Source organism: Entelurus aequoreus, linkage group LG03 (assembly GCF_033978785.1).
Source record: "Entelurus aequoreus isolate RoL-2023_Sb linkage group LG03, RoL_Eaeq_v1.1, whole genome shotgun sequence".
NCBI lineage: Eukaryota > Metazoa > Chordata > Actinopteri > Syngnathiformes > Syngnathidae > Entelurus > Entelurus aequoreus.
In genome coordinates, this window is record NC_084733.1 from 14,591,994 (window position 1) to 14,607,435 (window position 15,442).

Here is a 15,442-nt window from a genome sequence, read left to right on the forward strand (position 1 = left end):
GGGTGTTACCATTTAGTGGTCAATTGTACGGAATATGTACTGTACTGTGCAATCTACTAATAAAAGTCTCAATCAATCAATCAATCAATCACTGACTTTGATTGGTGAGTGGGGCAGATAAAAAATAATGAAGTGCTGTCATAAAGATTCATCAATTAATTGAATAAATCATGAAATAATTAAATTAGGAAATATTTAATGAAATAAATCAAAAATGTAATATTTAATTAAGTAATTAAATGATTATAACATAATTTACTTTTACATTCAATACATTGACACATTTAATAACACATGTATTTAATATCCAATAATTAATGACACATTAAAGTAATTATTAAAAGATGCATTTATTTAATTTTGTCCCACTTAACCCTGCATAATTCTGTAGGTCCCATATCGATTTGAGCATACGACTAGAAAAAAGTCGAGAAACAGGTCGTCTTTTTAAATTATTTAGGGCCCACATGCAAGCCAGTAGGTGGCGCCAATTGGCTTCTCCACAAAGCCAGTCAGAGCTTTTCTTCCATTCACTCGCAGGGAGTTTGTCAGCAAATAGCAAGCTGATTGTTTTGATGCTACCGTCAAAACAACTGAAGCAACTGGCGAGCAGTTACAGAAATATATTTGTTAATTGTAATCAACCAGTGTGACAAATGAATTATTTTGTGTTTAATTTGTCGTCTTATGTTCGGATCATTGCAGTATTTCACACGTTTCATACGTTACACTTTCTCCGATGGATTCAAAACCTGTCACGGCATTTCTTGAAGCCGCCGGTCGGGATTGTTGTCGGGAAGATTTAAGCCTGTGACTTGTTTCTCCTCGTCGTGGCTGCAGGATGGTGGATGTCGGGGGTCAGAGGTCAGAGAGGAGGAAATGGATTCACTGCTTTGAGAACGTCACCTCCATCATGTTTCTTGTGGCGCTGAGCGAGTACGACCAGGTCCTGGTGGAGTCCGACAACGAGGTCAGATACAAATGAACTTCACTTTTGAAATGTGGATAAGTGCAGGTGCTGGTAAACACCAATAATGGATGTAGCCATTAAAAAATTTTTTTTGATACTCTAGGATAGTGATTTTCAAACTGTGGTTAGTGGTACGCGGGCTCCATCTAGTGGTACGCCAAAGAATCACTTGATTAAAGTAGTGTTTTATTTTCCTGTATTTAAACTCAGTGTTACTGTTCAAACTGTTTCAGTGGCCAAAATGGTAAATATACTTGTTAAATAAAACCCTTGCCTTGTTTTTAATGAATACGTAGGCCTACTACGCTACTGTATTTTAATGTTGGCCACTTTTGTTGATACTGGGAGAGCTAAGTGTTTTCTGAAGTGGTTCTTGTTGAAAAACGTTTTAGAACCTCTGCTCTAGGACCTATTCTATGCTTTTACTACTTATGAAACACAGGTACAGCGAGACATACACTATACCAGGGGTCCCCAAACTACGGCCTGCGGGAAGTCCCAAGTTAAAAAAATATATATACATACAATTTTTATTTATTATTAGAATGTTGTTTATTTTAAATCTGTCCTTTCTAATCCATTTTCTACCGCTTGTTACTCTGTGTCTCCTAGCCGCTCACGCAAATCATATTGTCTAAAAATGCATTTTTCCATCGATAGTGTGACATCATTGCGCTCGGAATATATATATATATATATATATATATATATATATATATATATATATATATATATATATATATATATATACACACACTACCGTTCAAAAGTTTGGGGTCACCCAAACAATTTTGTGGAATAGCCTTCATTTCTAAGAACAAGAATAGACTGTCGAGTTTCAGATGAAAGTTCTCTTTTTCTGGCCATTTTGAGCGTTTAATTGACCCCACAAATGTGATGCTCCAGAAACTCAATCTGCTCAAAGGAAGGTCAGTTTTGTAGCTTCTGTAACGAGGGTTTTCTAATCATCAATTAGCCTTCTGAGCCAATGAGCAAACACATTGTACCATTAGAACACTGGAGTGATAGTTGCTGGAAATGGGCCTCTATACACCTATGTAGATATTGCACCAAAAACCAGACATTTGCAGCTAGAATAGTCATTTACCACATTAGCAATGTATAGAGTGTATTTCTTTAAAGTTAAGACTAGTTTAAAGTTATCTTCATTGAAAAGTACAGTGCTTTTCCTTCAAAAATAAGGACATTTCAATGTGACCCCAAACTTTTGAACGGTAGTGTATATATATATACACACACACATACATACATACATACATACATATATATATATACATACATACAGCCCGGCCCTCGGCCAAATTTTTTTAATCCAATGTAGCCCCCGAGCCAAAAAGTTTGGGGACCCCTGCACTATACAGTATAGTACTTACACAACATCACGTCTTAGCAAAGCTCTTTCTGCTGGAAGTTGAGTGAATTGCCTCATGAAACGGCGCCCTGTGCTGGATTTTAATGCTTTTTCCCCTGTGGCTGGTGCGATCCAATAGGGCTGCAGCTATTGTTTTTTTTCTTTAATTGATTAATTTAATATTTATAGCTTCAATGTGTATTTTAGAGTAAATAGTTGAAGTAAGAAAACATATTTTTGCTAGCCATAACTTCCATTATTTTTTCTAATTAGTGCACATCATTGACTTTGAAATTTCACTTTTAACATTAAAAAAAAAAAAAGTAAAAATCAGAGCACTCCATGCGGTATGGATTTTATAATTTTTTATTAGTTGAACTCATTTAACAATTAATCGAAGCAACAGATAAATCGATGTAGGCATAGGCGATATGGCCTAAAATCTATATCACAAATATATTGCAGCCTCCTGCGATGACGATATATAGCACAATATATTATTTATTACATAGATAATTATAGAAGCATTTCTAAACGAGTTAAAATGGCTTCTAATTTAGCTGGAATGTATAAAGTAACATATTGCATCATTACAGTTGTATTATTAATCTACTTGCTAATTTACTGTTAATATCTAGTTACTTTCTGTTGTAACATGTTTATATGTACACTTCTGTTCAAATGTAAAAAGCATGTGTTCTTCTATTGTTTGAATACTTTACATTAGTTTTTGGATATCGATCCAATATCAAGTAGTTACAGTGGCAGTATCGACCATACCAATGCTGATACTAATACTTCAAAGTTTAAAAATAATTGATTAATATTTTGACAATATTGTTATCAGACAAAAACACTGGATGGTGGTGTAGCATTATAAATTAAATATACAATTATTTCTGTTTTCCCTTTTATTACATACAATATTTTTGAGCAAAACGGAGTCAACAGTGCAAAATAACTAAACAAGAACAAAAACTATTGGCTCTGATTTAAATCCTGTGGTTTTTGCACTTTAAGTCCTAGTGTGTCCAGGAACTTAGTTCCTGAGTTTGTAAACACTAACAAAAATGACAAAAACCGATTTTGTGATAATAGAAAACAATTGATATAATCACTGTATTATTGACCATGTACTGATACCATACTTGATAGTGTTACTGTCGATATTTGTATCGGTCTGCCCGCCCCTGATTGCATTCACGCTTACGTGTGTAGTGTAACACTCAAATTAGCGGAACACAGCTAGAATGTTTCACAATCATGAATTATAACGATACTAAAATCTCTATCTTTGGCCAAATGTATACAATTTATATCATACGTCGTTTATCGCGCGATCGCAAATTAATTGTTGATTGATTGATTATTGCAGCCCAACCATCAACCCCCTTTCTGTTACCATTAAAAATGTGAATTATTTTCAATATCAAGCCAAGAAAAGTGCTACTGTAATGTAGAGATTATCCCTTAACAAAAGTCTCTGTCTCGTCCCATCAGAACCGCATGGAAGAGAGTAAAGCTCTGTTCAGGACGATCATCACCTACCCGTGGTTCCAGAACTCCTCCGTCATCCTCTTCCTCAACAAGAAGGACCTGTTGGAGGAGAAGATCTCATACTCGCACCTGGTTGACTATTTCCCAGAGTTTGATGGTAAGATCCCTGCTTTTATCCTCAGTAACCAGCAGAGGGTGCTGTTACAAGCTGGTGGACTCCTGAGAGCTCAACTCACGCATGCATTGCACCCATGAGTCTGTGAAACTTGGGTCTTCATCTCGTAGCTTAAAAAGGTTCACTATGTTTTGTTATTGAATATACGTTTTTGTTTATTCTAGTCTGACAAGATATAGATACAATAGATGTGATATTTTACGTTGACATGGTCTTCTTCACAAAGGTCACGTGACCACTGTGATGTGTCGCATATCAGCTGTTCTTATAGGCGTGGCCAACTTTGTCTAGTATCCGTGAGTCACTGAAACTCAAGGCTTCGTCAGCGTGTGAGTCACTCGAGTCTTTGTCAAGTATCTGTAAGTTAGTGAAACTCAGATCTTTGTCAACGCATGAGCCAGTAAAACTCGAGTCTTTGTCAAGTGTCTGTAGGTCAGTGAAACTTGGGTCTTTGTCAACACGTGAGTAAGTGAAACTTGAGTCTTTGTCAAGTGTGCATGAGTCAGTGAAACCTAAGTCTTTGTCAACATGTGAGTCAGTAAAACTTGGGTCTTTGTCAACACATAAGTCAGTTAAACTCGAGTCTTCGTCTAACGTACCTAAGTCAGTGAAAATCGGGTCTTTGTCAGCACGAGTCAGTGAAACGTGAGTCTCTGTCAAGTATTTGTGAGTCAGTGAAACTTGAGTCTTTGTCAATGTGCGAGTCAGTAAAACACAAGTCTTTGTATAGTATCCATGAGTAAGGTGAAACTCAAATCTTGGTTGAGCGCTTGTCAGTCAGTGAAACATGATCCATTGTCTATGTGTGAGTCACTGAAACTTGGGTCTTTGTCAAGGTGTGAGTAAGTGAAACTCGAGTCTTTGTCAAGTACCTGTAGGTCAGTGAAACTCTGGTCTTTGTCAACGTCTGAGTCCTTGTCAAGTATCTGTAAGTCAGAGAAAATCAGATCTTTGTCAACACGTAGGTCAGTTAAACTCGAGTGTTTGTCCAGCGGCCCTAAGCCAGTAAAACTCTGGTCTTTGTCAATAAGTGAGTCAGTAAAACTCAAGTCTTTGTCAATGTGTGAGTCAGTGAAACTCAAGTCTTTGTCGAGTACCAGAGAGTAGAGTGAAACTCAATCTTTGTTGAGCGCCTGTCAGTCAGTGAAACTCGAGTCATTATCTATGTGTATGTCAATGAAATTTGGGTCTTTGTCGGTTTGTGAGTCAGTGAAACTCGGGTCTTTGTCTATGTGTGAGTCATGATTCTTGGGTCTTTATCAATGTGTGAGTCAATGAAACTTGGGTCTTTGTTTATGTTTGAGTCAGTGAAAGGTGGGTCTTTGTCAATGTGTGAGTAAGTGAATCTTGGGTCTATGTCAATGTGTGAGTCAGTAAAACTTGGGTCTTTGTCTGAGACAGTAAAACTTGGTTGTTTGTCAATGTGTGAGTCAGTGAACTTGGGTCTTCGTCAATGTATGAGTCAGTGAAACTTGGGTGTTTCTCAATATGTGAGTCAGTGAAACTTGGGTCTTTGTCAATGCATGCGTCAGTGAAACGTGGGTCTTTGTAAATGTGTGAGTCAGTGAAAGGTCGGTCTTTGTCAATGTGTGAGTTAGTGAACTTTGGTCTGTGTCCATGTGTGAGTCAGTGAAAGGTCGGTCTTTGTCCATGTGTGAATCAGTGAAACTTGGGATTTTGTCAATGTGTGAGTCAGTGAACTTAGGTCTTTGTCTATGTGTGAGTCAGTGAAACTTGGGTTTTTGTCAAGGTGTGAGTCAGTGATACTTAGGGATGATGTTTGATAAGAAATTATCGAGTTCGAGCCCATTATTGAATCCTCTTATCGAACCGATTCCTTATCGATTCTCTTATTGAATCCAGATAGGTTGTTGTATATGGAAAAAAACACAATATTTGGTTTAACAAAAGCTCACTTTTATTTTATAAGAAAAAAATAAAATAAAGTAAATAAATAAATATTGACTGTTACCCCCCTAAAAAAATTTAAAAAATAAATATTGACTGTTGTTACCCAAAGTATATTAAGTGGAATTTTTCAGAAAAACAAATATATACAGTAACACAAAAACAACCTGTCTCTGTGATCACTATAGGTGAATAGCCATGCCTTGAGGTGTTTTTTTGGTCCGTTATTTTTGCTGCTTGTGTGACATCACAGGAAATTTCCTGTGATGTCCCACAGGGCATTTCTTGTGGGACGGGATTCGTTCCCAAGGATTCGAATAAAGAACCAACTCTTTTTCTTTACTATAGTGGCCTCGATAACGGGAACCGGTTCTCAAAAAAGGATTTGAGTCCATGGAATTGGTTCTTTTCTTATCGAACGGTTCTTTTCTTATCGGAGAACCGGTTTCGAACATCATCCCTAGTGATACTTCACTCTGTGTCAATGTGTGAGTCAGTGAATCTTGGGTCTATGTCAATGTGTGAGTCAGTAAAACTTGGGTCTTTGTCTGAGACAGTGAAACTTGGGTGTTTGTCAATGTGTGAGTCAGTGAACTTGGGTCTTCGTCAATGTATGAGTCAGTGAAACTTGGGTGTTTCTCAATATGTGAGTCAGTGAAACTTGGGTCTTTGTCAATGCATGCGTCAGTGAAACGTGGGTGTTTGTAAATGTGTGAGTCAGTGAAAGGTCGGTCTTTGTCAATGTGTGAGTTAGTGAACTTTGGTCTGTGTCCATGTGTGAGTCAGTGAAAGGTCGGTCTTTGTCCATGTGTGAATCAGTGAAACTTTGGATTTTGTCAATGTGTGAGTCAGTGAACTTAGGTCTTTGTCTATGTGTGAGTCAGTGAAACTTGGGTTTTTGTCAAGGTGTGAGTCAGTGATACTTAGGGATGATGTTTGATAAGAAATTATCGAGTTCGAGCCCATTATTGAATCCTCTTATCGAACCGATTCCTTATCGATTCTCTTATTGAATCCAGATAGGTTGTTGTATATGGAAAAAAACACAATATTTGGTTTAACAAAAGCTCACTTTTATTTTATAAGAAAAATAAATAAATAAATATTGACTGTTACCCCCCTAAAAAAATTAAATATTGACTGTTGTTACCCAAAGTATATTAAGTGGGATTTTTCAGAAAAACAAATATATACAGTAACACAAAAACAACCTGTCTCTGTGATCACTATAGGTGAATAGCCATGCCTTGAGGTGTTTTTTTGGTCCATTATTTTTGCTGCTTGTGTGACATCACAGGAAATTTCCTGTGATGTCCCACAGGGCATTTCTTGTGGGACGGGATTCGTTCCCAAGGATTCGAATAAAGAACCAACTCTTTTTCTTTACTATAGTGGCCTCGATAACGGGAACCGGTTCTCAAAAAAGGATTTGAGTCCATGGAATCGGTTCTTTTCTTATCGAACGGTTCTTTTCTTATTGGAGAACCGGTTTCGAACATCATCCCTAGTGATACTTCACTCTGTGTCAATGTGTGAGTCAGTGAATCTTGGGTCTATGTCAATGTGTGAGTCAGTAAAACTTGGGTCTTTGTCTGAGACAGTGAAACTTGGGTGTTTGTCAATGTGTGAGTCAGTGAACTTGGGTCTTCGTCAATGTATGAGTCAGTGAAACTTGGGTGTTTCTCAATATGTGAGTCAGTGAAACTTGGGTCTTTGTCAATGCATGCGTCAGTGAAACGTGGGTCTTTGTAAATGTGTGAGTCAGTGAAAGGTCGGTCTTTGTCAATGTGTGAGTTAGTGAACTTTGGTCTGTGTCCATGTGTGAGTCAGTGAAAGGTCGGTCTTTGTCCATGTGTGAATCAGTGAAACTTGGGATTTTGTCAGTGTGAGTCAGTGAACTTAGGTCTTTGTCTATGTGTGAGTCAGTGAAACTTGGGTTTTTGTCAAGGTGTGAGTCAGTGATACTTAGGGATGATGTTTGATAAGAAATTACAGAGTTCGAGCCCATTTGTTGAATCCTCTTATCGAACCGATTCCTTATCGATTCTCTTATCGAATCCAGATAGGTTGTTGTATATGGAAAAAAACACAATATTTGGTTTAACAAAAGCTCACTTTTATTTTATAAGAAAAAAATAAAATAAAGTAAATAAATAAATATTGACTGTTACCCCCCTAAAAAAATAAAAAAATAAAAATATTGACTGTTGTTACCCAAAGTATATTAAGTGGAATTTTTCAGAAAAACAAATATATACAGTAACACAAAAACAACCTGTCTCTGTGATCACTATAGGTGAATAGCCAGGCCTTGAGGTGTTTTTTTGGTCCATTATTTTTGCTGCTTGTGTGACATCACAGGAAATTTCCTGTGATGTCCCACAGGGCATTTCTTGTGGGACGGGATTCGTTCCCAAGGATTCGAATAAAGAACCAACTCTTTTTCTTTACTATAGTGGCCTCAATAACGGGAACCGGTTCTCAAAAAAGGATTTGAGTCCATGGAATTGGTTCTTTTCTTATCGAACGGTTCTTTTCTTATCGAACAACCGGGAGAACCGGTTTCGAACATCATCCCTAGTGATACTTCACTCTGTGTCAATGTGTGAGTCAGTGAAGCTTGGGTCTTTGTCTCTGTGTCAGTCAGTGAAACTTGGGTCTTTGTCTTTGTGTGTGTTAGTGAAACTTGGGTCTTTGTCAACATGTGTGTCAGTGAAACACGATCCATTGGTAACGGCGGTGAGCCAGTGAAATTTGAGTCTTCCTCAAGTACCCGTGAGTCAGTGAAACTGGAGTCTTTGTCGAGCACCCATGAATCTGAGAAACTCGAGTTTTTGTCAGTAGGTGAGTCAGTGAAACACGATTTGTCGTTGGCAGTCGTGAGTCAGTGAAACTTGAGTCCTGAGCATCAGTGTGTCAGTGAAACCCGCAGACTGAGTGGGCAAATTATTTTTCCAGGAGTGAATTTGAACGACTCGTTTGTGATGTGCTCATCTGAACGCCTGTCCCTAACGGTGACTCCGTCTGTTCTCCCCAAGGCCCCCAGCGGGACGCGCAGGCGGCGCGGGAGTTCATCCTGAAGATGTTTGTGGACTTGAACCCCGACAGCGACAAGATCATCTACTCTCACTTCACGTGCGCCACGGACACCGAGAACATCCGCTTTGTGTTTGCGGCCGTCAAAGACACCATCCTGCAGCTCAACCTCAAAGAGTACAACCTGGTGTGAGCGAGGCGGCGCCGCTCCTGTCGCACAAAAAGGCACGCCACCTTTTTCAGAGTGCACTCAACTTTTGAGCACCATGCCCACACTCTCACACACACACACACACGCCAACAAGTACACACACTCTTCCCACCGCGCACACTCACAACACACCCTTTTTTTGTTGTCGTCTCCATCCAAGCGCAGCTCTTTCCAAAGCCGCCCCCCCCCCACCCCTCATCCCTCCCGCCTCGACGGGCATGGCAACTCTCACACGGTGACTGAAAAGGACGTCGGTGCTTATTTTTCTGTGTTTGTGACACCCGTGTGTTCCCTTTTTTTGAGATACGGAAGGACCCCCCCGCCACCCACTCACCCACCCACCCGGAACCAGGCTCCCGTGGCGCGCCGCCACCTGGGGGGGGAGGGGATTGGAGAGGCTCGCAGGAGGATTGGGCCTCCACCTCACGTCTCTGAATGTACCCAGGTGTGAGCCTTGCAGTCGCAAAAAAAACAAAAACAAACAAACAAACAAAAAAAAGCTCTAAATAGAACTGTGTAATGCGGTGGAAATAAATACGTAACCACATTTAAAACATACACGAAAAGCACGAACGGGGGTGGGGGGGGGGGCAAGAAAATGTGTTTTTAATCGCTGTTTTTAACGGTAGAAATTTGTCGCTACCATTTAGCAAATCATGGCGAAAAGGATAAAATGTATTTGAAGACATTACATAAGTATTTTGCTTTTGATTTAATCGCACCGCTTCCCTCCTCCAGATGTTTTCTGTATGCATTTAAAGCAGGGGTGTCCAAAGTAGGGACCGGGGGCCTTTTTTTTTTTTTTTTTCATATACTCACATTGCATTTAATTTGGTATTAATAGGATATGTTAAATGTTACATTCATTTGCAAAGCCAGGATGTTGTGTTGACCCTGGAAGGATCAAGAGTGCCCTCAGTGAAAACATTTGGACACCCCTAATGATTTACAGGGACAATCATGTGACCCTCCCCCCGGCGCTTTTATTCTGAAAAACACACAGCTCGTCAAAGTAAACACTAGTTTTGTCTTGATAACGCCGTCCAGTCAGACGCTTCCTGACTTATATCAGGATGTGCTTGTTTTTTTTGTTTTTTTAACTGTATAGTCACTTTGTGTTAAAAACAAAACGACAAAAAAAAATAATTTGATCGCTTGCTATTTGAGTGGTGAGAGGGAAAGGGGCGGGGCTACAATCCTTTCACTGACACTCTCTGACGTCTGCAATTTTGTGTATATTTGTTTGTAAATACATATACACGACACTGATGTACAAAAAAAATGCTCCGTGGTACACCATCTTTGGCAACGACAACAAAATAGATAAAAGTATCACGGGTTTGTTAGCTTATTATTATTTTTTTCCAATGCTAGTATCGAAACTGTGATCATGTATTTTGTTGACTTGATTTAAGAGGACGTAAAAAAAAAAAAAAATTACAAAAAAAAAAAGTAACAAACAGCAATTTTCACGATATGGTGACAATTTTAAGAGTAATTTCTTTTAATTTATCTAATTTATGGACCAGGTTTGAAGGTGTTGATAATTTCGACTGCTTTTGATGCTGTCATGTGTTATTAATAACGCGCTCCCTTTTTTCTTTTTTTTTTCTCACGACGGAGCCTACTTGAGTCTGAACTGCTGTTAAAAAAAAAAAAGAATAATAATAATAATGAATGTCTGGTATCATAAGGACAGTATATTTTGCATTCTATTTGGGACAATTCCATTTGTACTTGGCCGCCATGGCGTCTCCACCCAGCGTCATTTTCTTTAGGAGCCGTCACCTTTTATTTACAAAAAGAGAGTGTATTTCCTCGAGGTTATATATAAATATATAGAGCGAGAGAGAGACAGCGCTGTAATGCTTACATAGACACAATGTACAAAACATAAGTGGATTTTTTTCTAATGTTGACTTGGAAATCAATGCTTGCTGTTTGTAATTGAACTTTTTTTTTTTTTGCATTGTTCTTTTCCAGTTAATTGAGGCTTGCGTTGATAGTGCCAGTGAAGTGCATATATATATATATATATATATACATATGTATGTGTATATATATATATAATTTTTTTTCAAGTCATCCTCATTAAGGGCTATCACAGTGGGGAGCATTTGCAGCGTCCATGCTTTTGTGCAGAAACGGACACGACTTGTGCGCGCGTTAGAAGAGGCGGGATGTCAATGCCAACCCCAAAATGGTGTATTTTCTGACCGTTTACACGCACTAAGCAGCTTTTTTTTATCGCGTTTGACAGATGAGGCCCTGGTGTTCTGCAGTGTTATCCGCTAGGACCTCATTTTACTTTCAAAACAAAACACTACAGCCACAATAAGTATTGCATGTTTCCCAATGTTGGCCTACTAAGTGTTGTCACCGTGTGGTATGTTCAACACGAAAATAATGTGATGTTTTTTGTTTTGTTTGCCTGTGTATTAATTAACCATTTTCTTTTTGTGTCACTTTCCCACACTGGGGAAAACTCCCCAGCAGATTTTACGGTAAAAAAAACAAACAGAATTTTAAGGTATAAATAAAATTTATTTATAATTTGCAATCATGCGCTGTAAAAAACAAGGACCGTAGATTTTACAGTAAAGAAATGGCAGCTCAGTTGTCAGAATTTTACTGTTAAACAGAGGCTCTATTTTTTTAAATTTACAGTAATATACTGTAGAAACAAGGACCGTAGATTTTATAGTAAAAAAAAAAAAGATGCAGCTCAGTCGCCATAAGTTAACGGTTGCGGTTTTTCAATTCGTAGTAATCCGATCCTTGTCAATTTTACAGTACATTTCTGTCAAGTAATGCCATTTTTTTTTACTGTAAAATCTTCTTTTTTTTTCATATAGTGCACCAATCTTCCACTAGTCACATTATTTGAGTGGAAAGTCGTACAAAATACCGCCGACGTTTCCGGACGTAGGGTGGCCCCCCCCTTCCCATACGTAGATCTCTCCCTTTGCGTGAAGAAGCGCATATAAGATGCCAAATAATCTTACCACAAATGTATTCCTAGCCCCTTCCTGCTCCATCACTGTTAAGAATATAATGGCAATTATGCCCCCCCGGGACATTCACATTGTCTCCTGAGGCTTGTAGTGTTAGTGCTGGGCTGTACGGCAGTATAATGTGAGTGTATGGCACACTCACTAGCTGTATTGACACTGTACTGATACCAAATATTGACGTTGGAGTCTGCGCGTCTCCCTCGTCGAAAAAGCCCTCAACGGCGGAGTGGTTGCATAGAAGCTCCACAACAGTCACAAAGGCGGAAGAAGGCTGCAGCAAAGATGGGTCCCCAATTGTCTTGGTCTCAGTGCCATTGGACCCTGGCCTTCTCTTTGCCGAGGACAGTGTGGTGGCTGTCTGTGCACCAGTCTCCCCACTTTAAAAGATTCCCACGCACAGGCGTTCTCCTGAAGGCAATCCCACCAACAGGAGGACAATCGTACTCGTTTCGAGTGATCGCCGACGACGACCAAAAAATTGCGCAACACATTTTTAAAACGTACCAATCAAATTAAATTTGTTCGGAAAAAGTGCAAATGTATGTTTTCATTATGTTCCAACTAAAAAAATTAATTCTCAGTCATTTGTTTTAGAACAAACAAATAAAAAAAACATCAACTCAAATTCAAGTTTGATTAAAAAAGTACAAATTCATGTTTTCAATATGTTAAATTAGCTGTCTTGCACACACAAAAATTCCGGTGCATTTTATTTTTTGACAAAACATGCATCAAATTCAATTTAATCCAAGAGAATATATAATTTCGAAATAAATTCTGTTTAGGGCCCCAATTTAGCCCTGCTTAATCGAAGCATTAGACACAAGCTTCCTATTCTAAAATTAAACATATAAAACTACTTTTAATTCATTTGTTGTACCAATCCAGGCACCGTTTTATGTTCTCCAGCATCCATTTGTCCAAAGTCTGTCGATATGATGTGTGATGTTTTTGTGTACGTTTGGGGGAAATTGTGCAAAACCTTGGTTTTTTTTGGGGGGGGGGGGGGGGGTGTACCGCGACAAACCTTCCGTGCTCATCGAGATGTTTGGAAGCCATCAGAGCAAAGGCTGCTGCTACTGTATGGAAACAGGTTGGAAATGTGTCATGATTAGAAAATGAGGCTGAAAAATTGTCAACATTTTTTTTTTTTTTTTAAAGTGTCGATTCTCAGTCATGAAGGTAAGCGAGGAAACTGGACTCTTTTTGGCTAAGTTCACACTGCAGGGTAGACTGCCCAATTGAGTTAGTTTTGTCAAATCCGATTTTTTTTTATGTGAGCGCGAACTGACCGTCATGACGTCACGCGCGCTGCCGTGTTTGCGGAAGTAAACGCGGCTCCGATTCTAGTACGTCTCGGTCGTGGCGTGTTTGTGGCAATTTCTCAAAGATTTCCACGTTTTTTGAGCCAAATTATTGCGCGTAGGAGATTAAAGAAGAAAGAGGGCGGGCAGTTTGTGGGACATTTTCAACGACTGTCCGAGACAGGAGTGGTGGAACATTAACGTGAGTTCCTTAAACATTATTTACCGTTATTACTACCTGTAATTTCCGGACCGTAGAGAGCACCAACTAAATTTCCGAGAATTTTTTATTTAAAAAAAACAACATTTTTTTTACATTAGCCACAACGGAATCACAGATATGTACGTCGTGAAATGAGATAGTTACACAGAAAGATTTTGTAAATGTTTATTTTAGAGATGTCCAATATTATCGGCCGATAAATGCTTTAAAATGAAATATCGGAAATTATCGGTATCGGTTTCATAAAGTAAAATGTATGACTTTTAAAAAACGCTGCTGTGTACACGGACGTAGGGAGAAGTACAGAGCGCCATTAAACCTCTAAGGCACTGCCTTTGCGTGCCGGCCCAGTCACATTATATCTACGGCCTTTCACACACACACATGTGAATGCAACGCATACTTGGTCAACAGCCATACAGGTCACACTGAGGGTGACGGTATAAACAACTTTAACACTGTTACAAATATGCGCCACACTGTGAACCCACACCAAAGAAGAATGACAAACACATTTCGGGAGAACATCCGCACCGTAACACAACATAAACACAACAGAACAAATACCCAGAACCCCTTGCAGCACTAACTCTTCCGGGACGCTACAATATACACCCCCCGCTACCCCTGCTCTCTCAGGGAGAGCATGTCCCAAATTCCAAGCTGCTGTTTTGAGGCATTTAAAAAAAAATAATGCACTTTGTGACTTCAATAATAAATATGGCAGTGCCATGTTGGCATTTTTTTCCATAACTTGAGTTGATTTATTTTGGAAAACCTTGTTACATTGTTTAATGCATCTAGCGGGGCATCACAACAAAATTAGGCATAATAATGTGTTAATTCCACGACTGTATATATCGGTATCGGTTGATATCGGAATCGGTAATTAAGAGTTGGACAATATCGGATATCGGCAAAAAAGCCATTATCGGACATCTCTAGTTTATTTACATACCTTAAGTGTTTTCAATCGGCAGACTTAACTCCACGGTGACATTTTGATTAATTTACTGAGGAATTTGTCAAAATACAAAAAAAAAAAGTAAGTTAATGCTGATACAGACACTAAACAATGCTAGCTTGATTACTTTACAAAACACTACTATCAAACAGTAAATTTTAGCTTAGTAAATATGAATTGTCATAGTTATGTTGTCAAACTTACGAACATTGCTCGGAGTAATGGATGATGAAACCGCACGAGTAGAAACGCTACGGACGACCAGTCGACGGAACAGCCCTTACACTTCAGGTTTAAGGCACGAAACAAGGGAATACTGTAGACTTTTACCGTGAATTGATTAACGTGGACCCCGACTTAAACAAGTTGAAAAAGTTATTCGAGTGTTACCATTTAGTGGTCAATTGTACGAAATATGTACTGTACTGTGCAATCTACTAATAAAAGTTTCTATCAATCAAAAAAAACCAAAACTGTAATTTCCGTATCGTAGAAAGCACCGGTATATAAGCCGCACCAACTAAATTTCTGAGAATTTATTTATTTTTTAATTTTTTTTTTTACATTAGCCACACCGGAATCGCAGATATGTACGTTGTGAAATGAGATATTTACACAAAAAGATTGTGTAAATGTTTATTTACATACCTTAATTGTTTCCAATCGGCAAACTTAATAACTCCACGGTGACATTTTGATTAATTTACTGAGGAATTTGTCAAAATACAAAAAAAAACAATAAGTTAATGCTGACACAGACACTAAACA

General features: G+C 38.6%; 1 protein-coding gene across 2 annotated transcripts in view; it reads left to right on the forward strand.

The window, feature by feature from the left end:
* gna11b (guanine nucleotide binding protein (G protein), alpha 11b (Gq class)) overlaps positions 1 to 13,159 on the forward strand; it is a 71,181-nt gene extending 58,022 nt beyond the window's left edge. For both annotated transcript variants that reach the window (XM_062041322.1, XM_062041320.1), the window contains exons 5-7: positions 841 to 970; positions 3,843 to 3,996; positions 8,961 to 13,159. In XM_062041322.1, coding sequence (XP_061897306.1) covers positions 841 to 970; positions 3,843 to 3,996; positions 8,961 to 9,151 — 475 coding nt within the window. In that variant the 3' untranslated portion in view covers positions 9,152 to 13,159. The remainder of the gene's footprint in view (positions 1 to 840; positions 971 to 3,842; positions 3,997 to 8,960) is intronic.
* Positions 13,160 to 15,442: the final 2,283 nt, after the last annotated feature.